General features: G+C 39.7%; 1 protein-coding gene across 1 annotated transcript in view; it reads right to left on the bottom strand.

Annotated features, from left to right (window-relative positions):
• The window catches only part of LOC150078290 (myoferlin-like), a 452,265-nt gene that overhangs the window by 434,591 nt on the left and 3,138 nt on the right, over window positions 1–14,536 (bottom strand). The window contains exon 3 of the mRNA XM_090384525.1: window positions 4,873–4,967. Within this exon, the coding sequence (XP_090240651.1) occupies window positions 4,873–4,967 (95 nt within the window). The remainder of the gene's footprint in view (window positions 1–4,872; window positions 4,968–14,536) is intronic.

The following is a 14,536-nucleotide window of genomic DNA, read 5'->3' as shown; positions in this document are numbered from 1 at the left end:
TAAGAATTAGAGCTAAAGACGAACTACTTTTCTTGAAGAAAAGAGCAGAGAGGGTATCGGGGCCAGGAGAAGTGAAATCTTTAAGCCGAGAAATGGCTGACTGGACATCACCACTGGTGAGAACTAATCCATCAAAACTGTCGTTACTATTATATTCAAACGGATAACAAGGAATAGAACGTTGCTGTCCGGAAGAACAAAGTTTCCAAAAGTGCGTAGCAAACATATTAGCGATGCCAAGAGGACAGTTAATAGAGATATTTGAATCATTAATTAGCATAGGAATTCTAGGAGATCTCGATAGCCGTTTGAGATAGGACCACAAGGTCTCGAATTGAAATTCCGAGTAAGTTCGACTTCAACTGAATGAAGATAATGAAAATATTGAGATTTAGTAATTCTCTTAACATGGCGTCTAAGGGAAGAAAAGGAAAAGTAGCTGAAGTTAGTTTTGAGTTTTAAATACCTTTTATGGAGATAATTTTTGGGACGAATTAAATATACAAGCTTCTTCGACATCCAGTGAGAGAAGTTACTACGATTAGCGGAAGAGAATTTGATGGGAACGAACTCAGAAATTGCAGAATGGAGGATTAAGTACAGATACCCAACATAATGATCAATCGATTCAAAATTATGGATTGGAATCCAGTCAAGATTGCCCAGAAATTGATTTAACGAAGTCCAGTCTGTGTGCCTAAAGCTAAAAAAGTATATGTCAAAGGAGGGTTCAGAAATAAAAGAAAGGAAATCTACAACAACAGGGAAGTGATCTGATCGGATGAAATTATCACCCTTAGAAATTGAGAAGAGAATTAATTCATGGGTAAAAACTAAATCAAGGTAAGAGGAGTTCCGGGTGGGAAAGTTACAGATTTGAGTTAGGGCATTACTAAGCCAAATGCTGCAAAATTGCTTAGCCAGTGAATTTTGTGAACGGTTGGGGTCAAAAGCAGTTGGGATATTAAAATCACCCAGAATAAGTGGTATTGCTTTCGGAGGTTTCAAAAAGATCGCTGCATCTATAATATCCTCTAACTGTTGAATGGTGGCTAAAGAAACTGGGGGAGCAAGGTAAAAAAAAAAAAAAGCATAAGCAAGAGAAGCTTTCCTGCATGATTAACTAATAAAGAGATACCTTCAATGGAAGAAGGTTTAGTGAACTGAAGCACTTTGAGCAAGTGATGGGTAAAGATAGCCACACCACCACCCCTAGAGTCTCGATCCAAACGATAGACAGAATAGGAGAGAGGTGAAATTTCACTATTAAGTAAGTGTGGATGTAACCAGGTTTCAGTAAGGACAACTATAGCAAAAGTTTATTGCAGAAGGAAGAGACGAAAAGCAGTCATATTTTAACACTTCTACAATTTACATAAAATAGTAACGATAATGATGACGACCTTGATAAACATCGGGAAGATGACTTTTAGCTAGTACGAGTAGGTTTGACAAGATGGGCGGCATTGCCAGAAGACGACATGTACGGCTTAATAATAGCATCGACTGGCCAAATATCAGTATCTAATATACATGCTTGCTCAGATGAATTACTTAAGATTAGAAACTATGCATAGTCGGGATAACGAGTAGATAACTTCCTTACAGAGGTGTGAAGACCTAACTCAATGTTGAGAAACTCCTCAGTATCTGAAGTATCTGTAGAAGGAACAAGCCGACTGCGAAAGACCGAGTCTGGCGAGGAACAGCTTGAAATCTTGAGCTCTTATTAGTTCCGAAGGCAAATAGGGGCGCTCTACTTCCGTTATCTGAAGAACGAGATATGTCAGCTGATGTTGTGGACTGTTTATTAGATAGACGCTGATTATAATTGGTGGGGCAAAGACTATTCGCAGACGCTGAGGACAAGAACTGACCTGTCAAAGCAAAGGGCTGAATTGCTTCTGTAGAGCCATTCACATTATTCGGCATGAGTACTTCAGAAGAGCAAGGAGAATCGAGAAATATATTTGAAGGCGTAGTGGAGAACTTAACATTGTCAGACAGGGGACTAGGTAACTTGGGCAGCATCCAAAGACAGGTGAGCAATTTGATTGGAAGTAGCTTTACCATCCAAATTCAACGATAATGAATTGGCAGGACTTATAGATTACAGCTATTTGATGAGAATCACTGAAGGAAACCTGCTTAGGATGTAAGACAGGAGGAACTGGGATAGATTCTATGCGATCATTCTGGATGAACTCTTTAACAATTTCACAATCAGAAGCGTCAGCAATGGAAGCTTGCTTGATAGTATTTATTGGGTGAGGCTTAGGAACTTCAGTAGTCCCACAGTTGAAGGATGTGAAGAACAAGCTTGGAACACTACTACATTGGGATTTCCCAGTGGGCACAGTGTTAGACTGTAGCATAGAAAAATCTGAAGGGTGACAGTTTGTGCAGGAAGTGGATGAGACCGAAGCTTGCATAATTTCAGGATTGGTTGCTGATTCATTACTGGGTGCCCTGGAAAGAAGAATTTTGCAGAGATACTCAATTCTGTTAAGCTGAGGTGAGACAGATGAGATTGTAGAGACAGGAGGCCCATTAGAACTTGCTACAGATTGAAGATGAGGTGACAATTGATCAGAGATTGGTGCTGAATGGGAGACACTCTGAGGGCCAACAGTAGATGGAGAAATAAAGTAGCATTTAAGGCAAATGTGAGATCCAGAATTCTGGTTTGTACAAACATCATCAGGCAGAAAGTTGAGACAACGCTGACATATATAGTTTTTACAGGGTGTGCACTGGACTGCCGTAAAAACAATGTCAGAACAGCAGACACAAACACGAGATGATATGACAGATGTACAGTCTTTAGTTACAGTAGAACTGGAAATATGTTGAGGGTAAGTCGAAGCATCATGCGTAGAATCCTTACTGTGAATTTGGAATAAGTTTTCTACTTTTTGTCGTAGACTATTCATTGATCCCAAGAGTTTACTTGTTACAGCAATTTGCCGTTCGAGAAGGCTAGATAACAAAGAATTACTACGCTGCAAGGATAACATTTCAGATGACGTTTTTGTTAGTTGATCTTGAAAGCTTAGAAATTGTTTGCTGGGTGCAGCATTTATAGCCTCACAACGTTCTCTGACAGAATTAAGTTCGTTAAATACAAGCTTCAGATCATCACTGCGACTGACTAAACATCTTTTAGAACTATCATTAGAAGTAATATCAGTATTAGATGAACGAAAACTGGAAGAGTAGGTGGAAGATTTAGAGATGGGGAGGCAATCCCCACACTTCCAACGGTTGCGGGCTTTTCTGGTTAGCTTGCGATTGGAGGGAATGCAGCTAAAGCAGTTGAAGCGTGAACAGATGCTACAACATAAGAATTCATCGCACATAGCGTCACAGATAATACAAATCTGCGGCTCCATTTATGTAGAATAACGATATACAAGGAAATGTTCAATTAATAATGAAAGATACGATGCAGCCCAAACGATATTATTTGAACTTTATAATAACTCACACGAAGGCCGCCGTAGCCTAGTGGTCAGGCGCGCGGGTGCATAAGTACACGGTCCTTGAGTGACCGGGGTTCAAGCCCGTGACTGCTGAATACGGTGCTGTTTCTTGTATTCTGTCTATCTTGTAAACTCCTCTGACCATTTGGTTGTCCCGGAGTATAAACAGAAAAATTTATTTTAAGTGATTTGACAATTTCTAATAACTACAAATAACAGTACAGTCCAGGCATATAAGTGGTGTGGAAGGGCAACTAAGCCTAACGAATATAAATCCGGTATAATCAAGGTAAAAACATTTATCTGACGATCAGTAAAGCATTTGCCACAAAGGCTGAAAGAAACGGTTCCCATAGAAACAACTGTTACAGTGCAAAATCGGCTGTAAAATAATTAAAACTATAATTAATAATTCACAAAAGGCAAACGTAAACTGATACAGAACACGGCCACAGCGCCAATTCATAATATTTATTATATTATGAATATAATAGGCTCAATCGATCAATTCTGCGATTCCATTACTGTACAATGATATCTGTGGAGAGTCCGGGTGCATAATTGGGTTTGTGTGTGTGTGGGGGGGGGGGGGAGGCAGATTTGTATTTGTCCAATTTTAATGGAATTTAGGAAGGCTTCACAAATTTTTGTAAAAAAAAGCCAAATATAAAATTTTATGAAAATCCTTCAACTAGGAGTCGAGTTATTACATGCGGCCGAAGGACGGATATGATGAAAACAGGCGCTCTACGCATATATGCTAACGTGCCTGAAAACATGGCGGTAGTGCGCTCTGCCAAAATATTAATCGCACTGTGATCTCTAAATTAGGCATTTACAGCACGGCATGTTAAAAGTATGCATTTTCGGTCTTGCTTTGTTATACACAGAATTCTCTGAATCGTCGTAGCCACCAATTATCTTTCACATACAGAAATATCATGCACCGAGTTGTCTTTGCACCTATCTTTCGAAGCGGTAAAAATAAGGTCACGAGAACTCTGGACCAATGAAAGTCATCTACCTTCAGGTGGTAGATGACTTTCATCAACCGGTGAAATACCACCACTTTGCTTATTGGAGGCTTGAAGTGGTGAAACCCATGTTTAGTCTCTAGAGCAAAGTTTACGGCATCCCCCTCCCCCCATACTTCTCCTTCAACCCATGCACGGTACTATAGGTTTTGATACCTTTCGGGTTTTCATAAAAAAAAAAAAGTAACTGCGTTATTCTAGGGACTGTCGATCAACCGCTCCATTGCATCTCAGCAAATCCGGCCATGGTGAAATATCTTTCTTCAAGGATTAAGCACTGAAAAGAATTCCTTTCTTTCAATATTTCAGTTAGAAAATGGTTCAGTAGATGCTTACAATTATAGAAGAATGCTTACCTTGAAGCACAAGTTCAACATACGGATCGCTCTTTCCAATTTTTTCCAGATTAACAAGGTTAACTGCTTTCTGTACGCTTACTTCGATTGCCATCCTGAAAGAAATTTGAAATTTTTACAGGCGTTCAAAACTTTTAAATGCATCATTGAATATTTTATAAATGAATCTGAGAAAACTAAGGGCTAAGTATTCATTAAAAATCCTTTATTTGCATTCCTATAGTGAGCTGTATTTCACTAAAAATGAAATAAGTTTGTTTCGCTTTGGGCGTTCTCTGAATGGCCTACACACTAGGAAGTATCACTATAACCCAATATATATTCGGAAACTCCTCCAAATATTGTATACTGTGCCAGGAGTCTCCTGAGTAATATTATTGGCTCAGACATACCAATATATAATCGTGGGTCTTCATATACAGCAGAATAAGCCAGCATGGATTACAGTTGAGACATTTTGTGGGAACTAGGTCTTTCTTTATCTTATTTATTTAACTATATATATCTTTCTAATACCCCTAATTTACCTTGGAACCTGTGGTAGTTGTTATTAAGTTTCACTTCAAACAACTGGAATCCTCTCCTTCTCCAAGGCCCACAAACTATCTGACTGCAATAATATCCTTTCTCAGAAGATTCTGGGCAATGAGGATTTTTATTTTTCCCTTTCCAGGATAAGCTGCAGTGGTTTTCTATAGGGCTGTGTGTACATCTCTTGAATGATCAAACATTTTCATTATCAACAAAGTTTATTGCACTGTTAGAATCATATGAAAAATACAAGCACTAAATTAATCATAAATATACAATTCACTCACTTCTTTCTTCTACTCTACATAATTATAATTATCTCATATTTCCTTCCATCCCATAACAATAACTATCTAAAATATATGAGCAATACAAAATACTGTACTAAATTAACTAGCATATACAATCAATCAGTCAATTCTTGCTCGTCCACAGTAACGCATTATAAACCTCTCATATATTCTCTACTTTTCCATACAAATATAATTATCTTATATATTTTTCTATCCCTTTATCCACATACATATGACTAAGGGTATATTGTTATCCCCTTTTTACCAATCAAAAGTGCTTCACAACCCAAATACACATAATTACATTATTCTCTCTCTCGGTACACATGAACATCAAATTGGGCATATAACCTCTCTTAGCACACACACACACACACGTCTCTCAGCGGTTTATAAACAAATGATGGCTCCAATCGGAGTTCCTACTTTCCCTTTTAAAGACAATACATCTGATTTCTTACTCCACATATGCTTTTACATCACAAATCAATCTCAATCTCTCTCTCTAATAACGCATACAGCTCAACCTATCAGTCCCCTTTATTGCCATCAGTTTAACAGACCAATATTCTAGAGGACTTTTTTTCTTTTCTTCTTCCCACTAGATAGCGTTCCTGCCTCCTTGTCTCCTTCAAACGGCCATCCTATGTCTCTGCATAGCACTTGCTGGGCTTTCATCCTCATAACGCTACAATCACAAAGAGGCTCGACGCTAAGTGTAGCTTTTGCTTCTTGCACATTTGGATGATCATTGATGCTCCTCGTCGTCCCACGCTCCTCTACGCATTTCTTGATCTTCCAAGACTTTCTACAGTTCCTGCTAACTAATTTCACCCCACACTCCTTTTCCAAAACTACCGCACTTTACATAACATTTATCTCTTCACCCTTTCCACATCTTCACCTCTGACCCTCCGGACTTGAACCAGGACTTTCTTCCAACCACACTAAAAAAAAAATCTCTTCATGTCCCCCCCCCTCTCCTCGCATTTCTTCTTTTTGTTCCAACTATTCCTCCTTTTTCTCGACCAATTCGTCCTCTTTTTCTCTTCCAGCATCTTTATTCCAATTCGCTCTGTTCTCTCTTCTTTGCCCTGGAAACCGCCGCCTCCGTATCCAGGTGGGCAGGAGCAGCAGTGCGTAGCACACGCTTCTTGATTAGACCGGGGTTCAAGCCCATGACCACCAAATACGGAAAGGTCATGAAATGACAACCGCATATCCCCGGAGCAATATGGCCTTAGTTGCTAATGCTCTTAAAAACCAAATAATAGTCCTGGAAACATTCTGGTTGGTCGGGCTCCTTTATCCATAGCAGTAGCAGTGAACACTTAGTTGTTGAAAGGCTTTTAGAACAACTTCTGCTAAAGATCTTTGTCCTCTTTCGTTACGCTTTACAGAAGTAACCTCCGCTGAAATTTTTAAAAGCGCTCTTTGAGGTCTACCTCTGTTCCTCACTTCAAAAAGTTCTATTCCTGGTCTGTACTAGAGTTCTGGACCTTTCTTCTTTGGAGTTCTAGCATTTGGTTGCGGAGATGTCTTTCGGCGTCCATTATTTACCAATCTTCCACTCTCTACAAGCAATGAACGCACTACATCTCTAAAGCCCCTTACGGTGTCAGTTGCTTTAATTACTACCTTCACTCTTACTCTGGCCATTACCCGAGTACAACATCCGTTCAATTTCGGGTAAGCTGCCTTGTCTCCCACAGTTACCCTTCTATTATTTAGATTTTCTTCTGGGCCAAATAAATAAATCTTTATTCTGAAGTACAGAGTTACAGCACAATATCCCATCACTGCGATGAGCGCCATGGGTTCACAGGTAGCAGTTTGAGAAAAACAGAATAAAATACGGCATACAAATACAAAACAAGTTACAAAATACAGCATACAAAAAGGATACAAAATAAATCATACAAATACAGAAAAACAGAATACAACTTGGCTATGATTCAGCAGGGCTCCAGTGGTGACAGATTTTAACATGGGGATGGGAGCATCATGATCCTCTTTTAGTAGGTCAGGTTTCAAGGGCTTTGATAAAAGTTGTGTCTGTCCTTGTTACTTATTAGCCTGTCAAATATGGCGTCCACACAGTTCAGGGCGGTGAGCATCTGCTTGGGGAGAAACCTCTCAGTGAGTACAGTCCTCTTGTAGTGAGCCACAAGTACAGGTGATGATCTTAGGCTTGGCTGTGGAATTCCCCAAGATCAAGCGTTACAAATATTGGGAGATAATATCTGGCCTGTGATGAGTTTGGCTGTGAAGGCCAGCCTCTTTTTCACAATCAGGAACTTCACCCTCGGGATTTCGAGTGCTTGTGCCATCATGGTGGTTGTGGCAGTGGGAGGCAGACGAAGCTTGTTATTGGGCCATTTCAATAACCAGTATTCAGCGGTATTCACCCGCTTTAGGTTTGTAGGTGCGGCTGAGGCCCATATTTCTGCACCATAGAGAATGACTGGGTAGATCGTGGAGGTGATGAACTTTTAACCAATGAAGGTATGTCAGAAGTGTAGCAGCTGCTGCATTGAGATCCACCGTAGACGAGAAAATTTGGTACTGATTTTGTCGATCTGGTTAACAAAGGACATCTTTTGATCAGATTGAACGCCAAGGTCTGTGTGCGAGGGTACGTTTGGTATTGGTATCCCGCCGAGTGACACGTTGAGTAGCGTTGGCACTGATTTAAGGGGGAATATAACCTGAGCAGACTTCTGTGGGTTGATTTTTAAATTGGAGCTTATCAGGTACAATTCAAGATCCTTAAGTTGGGAATTGATCCTATTGCTGAGCTGAAGGGAGTTTTCACCAGGGTTAACTTGCTTCAGCAGTTTGAGGTCATCGGCATAGCATAAGAGACCGTTCAAGGCAATAATGGGCACGATGATACCCGTGAACAGGACACCAGATAGGACACCCCCATGCGGTACTCCAACAGTAATGTCACAGGATAGGGTGTGTTGTTCCCGATGGAGAATAAGTGTTCTGTGACAGAGCAGCAAAGATTCGAGAAAGCACAGCATATCACCTCGAATATGAAATTTCTCCTTAAGTAGAAGGAGAAAGGCCGGGATAGACACCGCATCAAAGGCTGCACTTACGTCGAGATATATGGTTGCCAGCTCAGCTCTTTGTTCGAATGCTGAGAGGATGCATTCTGTGCTGACTACCAAGTTAGTGATTGGTGACTTTCCTAGGATGGCGTAGTTTCCATTACCAAAGATGTACTGTGCCCCCAACATCAAACAAAAATCCGCCTAGTGTCTTTTGATATGCTCTCTCTTCGCCCAAACAGTTTTATAGAATTCATTCACAAACAAAATTTAAATTCTGACAGAAAAATTAATAAAAATTTTTTAAGATAGGTATCTTACATTTTTAAGATGGGATTGTCAGATGCCACATCAGTAAATATTTCTCTGAATACAAAACTGCGAATTGTCTAAACCTTCCAAAATCCACGGTGTGATGTTATTCTAAGATGGAAGACCATACGATGCACATAGTCTATTCTGGTCCAGAAAGGGAAGTATTGAACTTTACAGCAGTGACAGAATGCGATGTGGATTGATGAAACCTTTCACAGTTGATGTTCAAGTATGCCCAAAGAACGATTTTACTTACTGTGTTCACCACCATAGAAGTGTAGGATGGCTTATTTTACCTGGTTTTAAATTAATTGTTTGATGACGCCGCTGAATTTCATCGATGAAACCACGACTGCGATTGGGTGCTGTGACAATGCAGTACCACAGTGCATTACCTGCATTGTCGCACTTGTTCGGAGAATGGCCATATTTATTCCATCGTGCAACGTTCATGCTCCGAAAGGACAGTCAGTATGATTTGAGGAGAATAATATGATAAACGTTACTTTCCGGCTCAGAACTAAATCCAACTGAATATCTTTGGAATTTTTTTTTTTTTTTTTAAGAGCATTAGCAACTAAGGCCATATTGCTCCGGGGATGTGCGGTGGTCATTCCCTGACCTTTCCGCATCTTCCGTATTTGGTGGTCATGGGCTCGAATCCCGGTCTAATCAAGAAGCGTGTGCTACGCGCTGCTGCTCCTGCACACCTGGCTACGAAGGTGCCGAATTTTTTGGTGCAGCAGTTGAAAGCCAGGAAAATACGTGATATTTCAAACAGAGCATTAATTTCAAAATAGAAATGAAGAAAGCTTCCAGTCTCCACATACCAAAAACTTGTACAAAATGTGTCTCGTGGGGCGAGGGTTAAGTGATATCGTGATGGCCCATGGGAGCCCTTAGTTAGTGTTTTTATCTAACCAGATTTTAATTTTTTTTTTTTTTTTAATTTGATGTCTCAATATATGTCGGAAAGTTTACAGCATAGCCATAATTACGAAATTTGTTGTAGACATTTAAATCAAATGTATGAGTGGCTAAGGATGTTTTATCACCCTTTTCCTCTAAAATTAAATGGATGAGACATTTAGCTGTTGTCTGCGGCACACTTATGGTGATAAGTAGACAGAAATTTACACAAAGCATTGAGCCAAATGAGTTTTTGATTACGTGGGAAGAATAACATAGAAATTAAAATATTTAAAATTGATCATCAAACCATGTCGCCATCAGTCATGCATACTTTGACATAATTACGAGGTTTATTAAAAGTTGCTTTTTTTTTTGTAGTTGTTGGCGCATCGGCTTCTGTGGCCATAATGCACCGTCCAAGGTTTTTGCAGTACTTTGATCCAAGCCCGAGGCGGGATTCGAACCCGCGACCTTTGGGTTGCCAGGCAGGCACTTTACCCACCCGGCTAGCCCGGTCGGCATTAAAAGTTGCACGATTTGATAGAGTTCCTCTGTGCACGCCAAGAGAAAATTTGCAGCTTGTGGTTGTTCAATTTGCATTATGTGTTCGTTTGTTTTGATTATGTATTTTGACATATACCACTGCAATTAGAAGTGTACAGAGTCGAAATTTCCTCCCTTTGCGTTTAGTTAAGGAGGTATAGACCAAGAATAAATCGATGTTGCGAAATTTAATTAATTTCCGGTTAGATGAAGCGGATGTGTTTTTTTTTTTTTTTTTTTTTTTTTTACACGAAGTATTCTCTGAAGGACATAACGCCGGTTATGCACTTGTAAAGAGAAACATTGAGTTTCCTCATGCGATTAAGCCTTGAGCTTTCGCTTTATTCTTCAAACACGTGGAAGCCCCAAGGAGAAAAATCTTGTAATGAAAGTACCATACTGCCTACCTGGCACTTTCATCAGCGACGGGGTAATATCATACGGATTTTAATGAGCTTATTAGGCTCTGTATTGGCTTTATGTTCGATGCTCCAGCGCTTCGCATTCAGTCCGTTGAGCGAGTTGTCATTAGCGCTATATGGGATCAGCTGCTATCACGAAAACAGATGAGTGAGATTAAATGTATATTCGGTAAGGAGTGTTGCAATTTCTACATATCCATTTATTGTGATCCAGATCTGCCCTCCTACGTGACTGCTGAATCTGTGTGTGTGCACGTGGTCGTCCCCGAGTATGAACAGAAAATGTATTAATTTACTGAGCTTTGGAAAACTTAAAGGAAAATTGAAGTAGAGCTCAAATGGAAAATTTGACGAAATTGAACCCTCTTCAAGACAGTACCTGCATAAGGCGATCCACAACGGCCTAGCATCCATTCAGAGCTCTGAATGGATAGGTTTAACTCAGATAAATCAAGAATGCGATTTTTTCAAATACTGACATAGTGTTTTAGCATATAGCTACAGCGAACAGAGTCTTCAAGGGTTCATTCTGCTCCGAGGAACGTATGAGGATAAGAATATAAGTACATTGCGTTATTGAGCCTGTATGCCTACACAAATAATGTAACAACCTATTGTTAAAACTTTTGCGATTGCATACCTGCTGCAATGAGTCAGTTACAATTATTTAACTCCTGTGGCCTCAGATATACAAAGATGTATATAAATGGAAATTTATCTCTGTCAATGAAGCATGAACAGGTTGGTGACACAGTAGAATAAAAATGTATTCGATGTCTTCGGTGAGCATTTTTAAATAAATGTCAGTTTTACCATTTAACATGGTAAATGCTAAGAAAAACAGCAAGGATTTCTTTACTTATATAAACTCTAAAAGGAAGGGGATGAATCTGATTGGTCCACTTGACATCGATGGTTCGACTGTTGATGATCCTGCTCAGATAGCATGGGTTTGTTAAGGGAAAGTCTTGTCTGACAAATTTGATAGGATATTATGATGTGGTTACAAAGGAACTGGATGCAAAAAATAATTTTGATATCATATATTTGGATTTCAGGAAAGCTTTTGACACTGTTACGCATGGAAGACTATTGTCAAATTGGAGCAGAATGGTATTAAGGGTAAGTTGCTACAATGGATAAAAGGATGGTTAAGTGGGAGAGGACAGAGGGTGGTAATCAATGGATGCTGCTCTTCTTGGACTAATGTTATTAGTGGAGTCCCACAGGGTTCGGTGTTAGGTCCACTGTTGTTTTGTATATTTATCAATGATATTGATGAAGGTATATCAGGCTTAATGTCGAAGTTTGCAGATGATACAAAGGTTGGCAGGGTTGTTAATGACAGTAATGGCAGTGTGCTACTGCAACAGGATCTAAATAATTTGGGCAGATGGGCTAAGTAGTGGCAACTGAAGTTTAACCTTGACAAATGCAAAGTACTACATGTGGGTAGAAGTAACCCCAGAGAAACGCACCAGGCTAAATGTCGAAGTTTGCAGATGATACAAAGGATGGCAGGGTTGTTAATGACAGTAATGGCAGTGTGCTACTGCAACAGGATCTAGATAATTTGGGCAGATGGGCTAAGTAGTGGCAACTGAAGTTTAACCTTGACAAATGCAAAGTACTACATGTGGGTAGAAGTAACCCCAGAGAAACGTACCAACTGTGTGGTACTACACTTAAGGTGGTAGAAAATGAAAAAGACCTGGGAGTAATTGTGCAGTCAGATATGAAGTTTTCTGAGCAATGCAGACAGGCTGCCAGGGCAGGTCATGGGGTTTTGTCAATGATATATAGGAATTTTGCTAGCAGGGAAAAGGAGGTGATTATCCCTCTGTATAAGGCAATGGTGAGGCCACGCCTTGAGTACTGCGTACAGGTCTGGAGGCCTCATTTTAGGAAGGATGTAGATTTACTTGAGCGTGTACAGAGAAGGGCAACAAGATTGGTGAGGGGAATGAAGGGATCCTCTTACCAAGAGAGGCTTAAGTTCTGCAAATTGCAGTGGCTGGAGACTAGAACCTGTGCGGTGATCTGATTGAGGTATATAAGGCCTTGAATGGGTTGAGCACGCTGAATTCTGATGGGATCCTTCCACTTGTTCAGATTACGAACCTAAGGGGGCATAAATTCAAATTAAGAAAAGACAGATGTAGATTAGATGTGCGGAAATTTGCCTTTAGCCAGCGGGCGGTTAATTGCTGGAACAAACTTCCATCTGTCGTTGTGGAAGTTGATAGGTTGAATAAATTTAAGGAGGAACTGGACAGGCATTTGGCGGGAATGGTGTGATTTTTTTTTTTTTCTTTGGCTGATGCTGTATAAGCTCATACACTTGCTTTCTTGCATCAAATGCCACTGCTACTACATTCTATTTTATTACAGTTTATAGTAGCACAGTTTTTTTGTTGAAAAAAAAAAAAAAAAAAAAACTTTGAGCGATTTTTTATTCCTTCTACTATAAGCTATCATATGATAAAAAATATTCATAGCCATCCCAAATATTTTTTTTTCCCCAAGCTGTTACTTGTGATTGCTTAAGACTATAGAATGGAGAGAGGAGCATATGATGCGATTCACTTTTATGTTACTGTACTGAAATAAAATTTTAGAGGACATAAGTTCATACGGACTGTCCTCTATATCATTTTGTTATAATGGGTGTAAACAAAAAAAAAAAAAAAAAAAAAAAAAACACCACCTTATTTTTCATTTGGCTTGCGTGCATTAATGTCCTGTTTTTCCTATATCTTTAAATAGTGCGTGCTCTTTTTAGTCATAAAACTAGAGAAGTTCTCCGTGTGCACCTACCGAATTCATATTATATTGAACAGAAGGGTTATATCGGTTAACGGTTACTGAACGGTCAGTGCTAACTTTGAAAAATCTTTCTAGTCAGCATTAGTGGAATACTGGTAGCATACTCGGTTGAGTATCGTCATAAAACCGAAAACCAAAATCTGAATATTACATCAAAATACGATTTGGAGCTCCGAAACATGCAAATCAGGTAGGCTGCAAAAGTCCGCCTCTAATTTAAATAAATAAATAAATAAAATCTTTATTATGGAGAAAACCATACATACCCTTCACGGAATGCCATTAACAATTACAAGTAAGGCACTTAAAGTAACATATTACAATCAATAGAAAAATATACAGTGGGACAAATACGTAACAAAAAAATAAACAAATGACAACAAAAACATAATATAAATAGGAAAAACTGCCGACATGTAAATGAACAGACAGCAGTTTTCAGTATAACTGTCTCTGGTGGTACCCAGACTGATGTCCATCTCCACCTATATTAGAGTATCCAAATGGGACAAAAAAGTACTAAGACCACGTATTCACCAGGGAGCAGACACCACCAGGGCAATCGCATCTCGGTATCAGTCTCCGGCACGTGGGGCTACTATGCTGTCTGTGTAAATAATACAAAAATCCGGCACCCACCAGCAGTAGTGCAAGTCTGATGGGTGCCAGCGTCTCTCGCCTCTAGGCTGCCCAAACCCAGGAGCTTGCAACCCCCCCCCCCCCCAAATGTTCTTTAACCAGCCCTCAGGGAACAATTCCGCTT

This window comes from Mastigoproctus giganteus, chromosome 11 (genome assembly GCF_048544385.1).
Source record: "Mastigoproctus giganteus isolate SK-2022 chromosome 11, ASM4854438v1, whole genome shotgun sequence".
In the NCBI taxonomy this organism is placed as follows: Eukaryota; Metazoa; Arthropoda; class Arachnida; order Uropygi; family Thelyphonidae; genus Mastigoproctus; species Mastigoproctus giganteus.
This window is presented reverse-complemented; position numbering and strand designations above follow the sequence as displayed.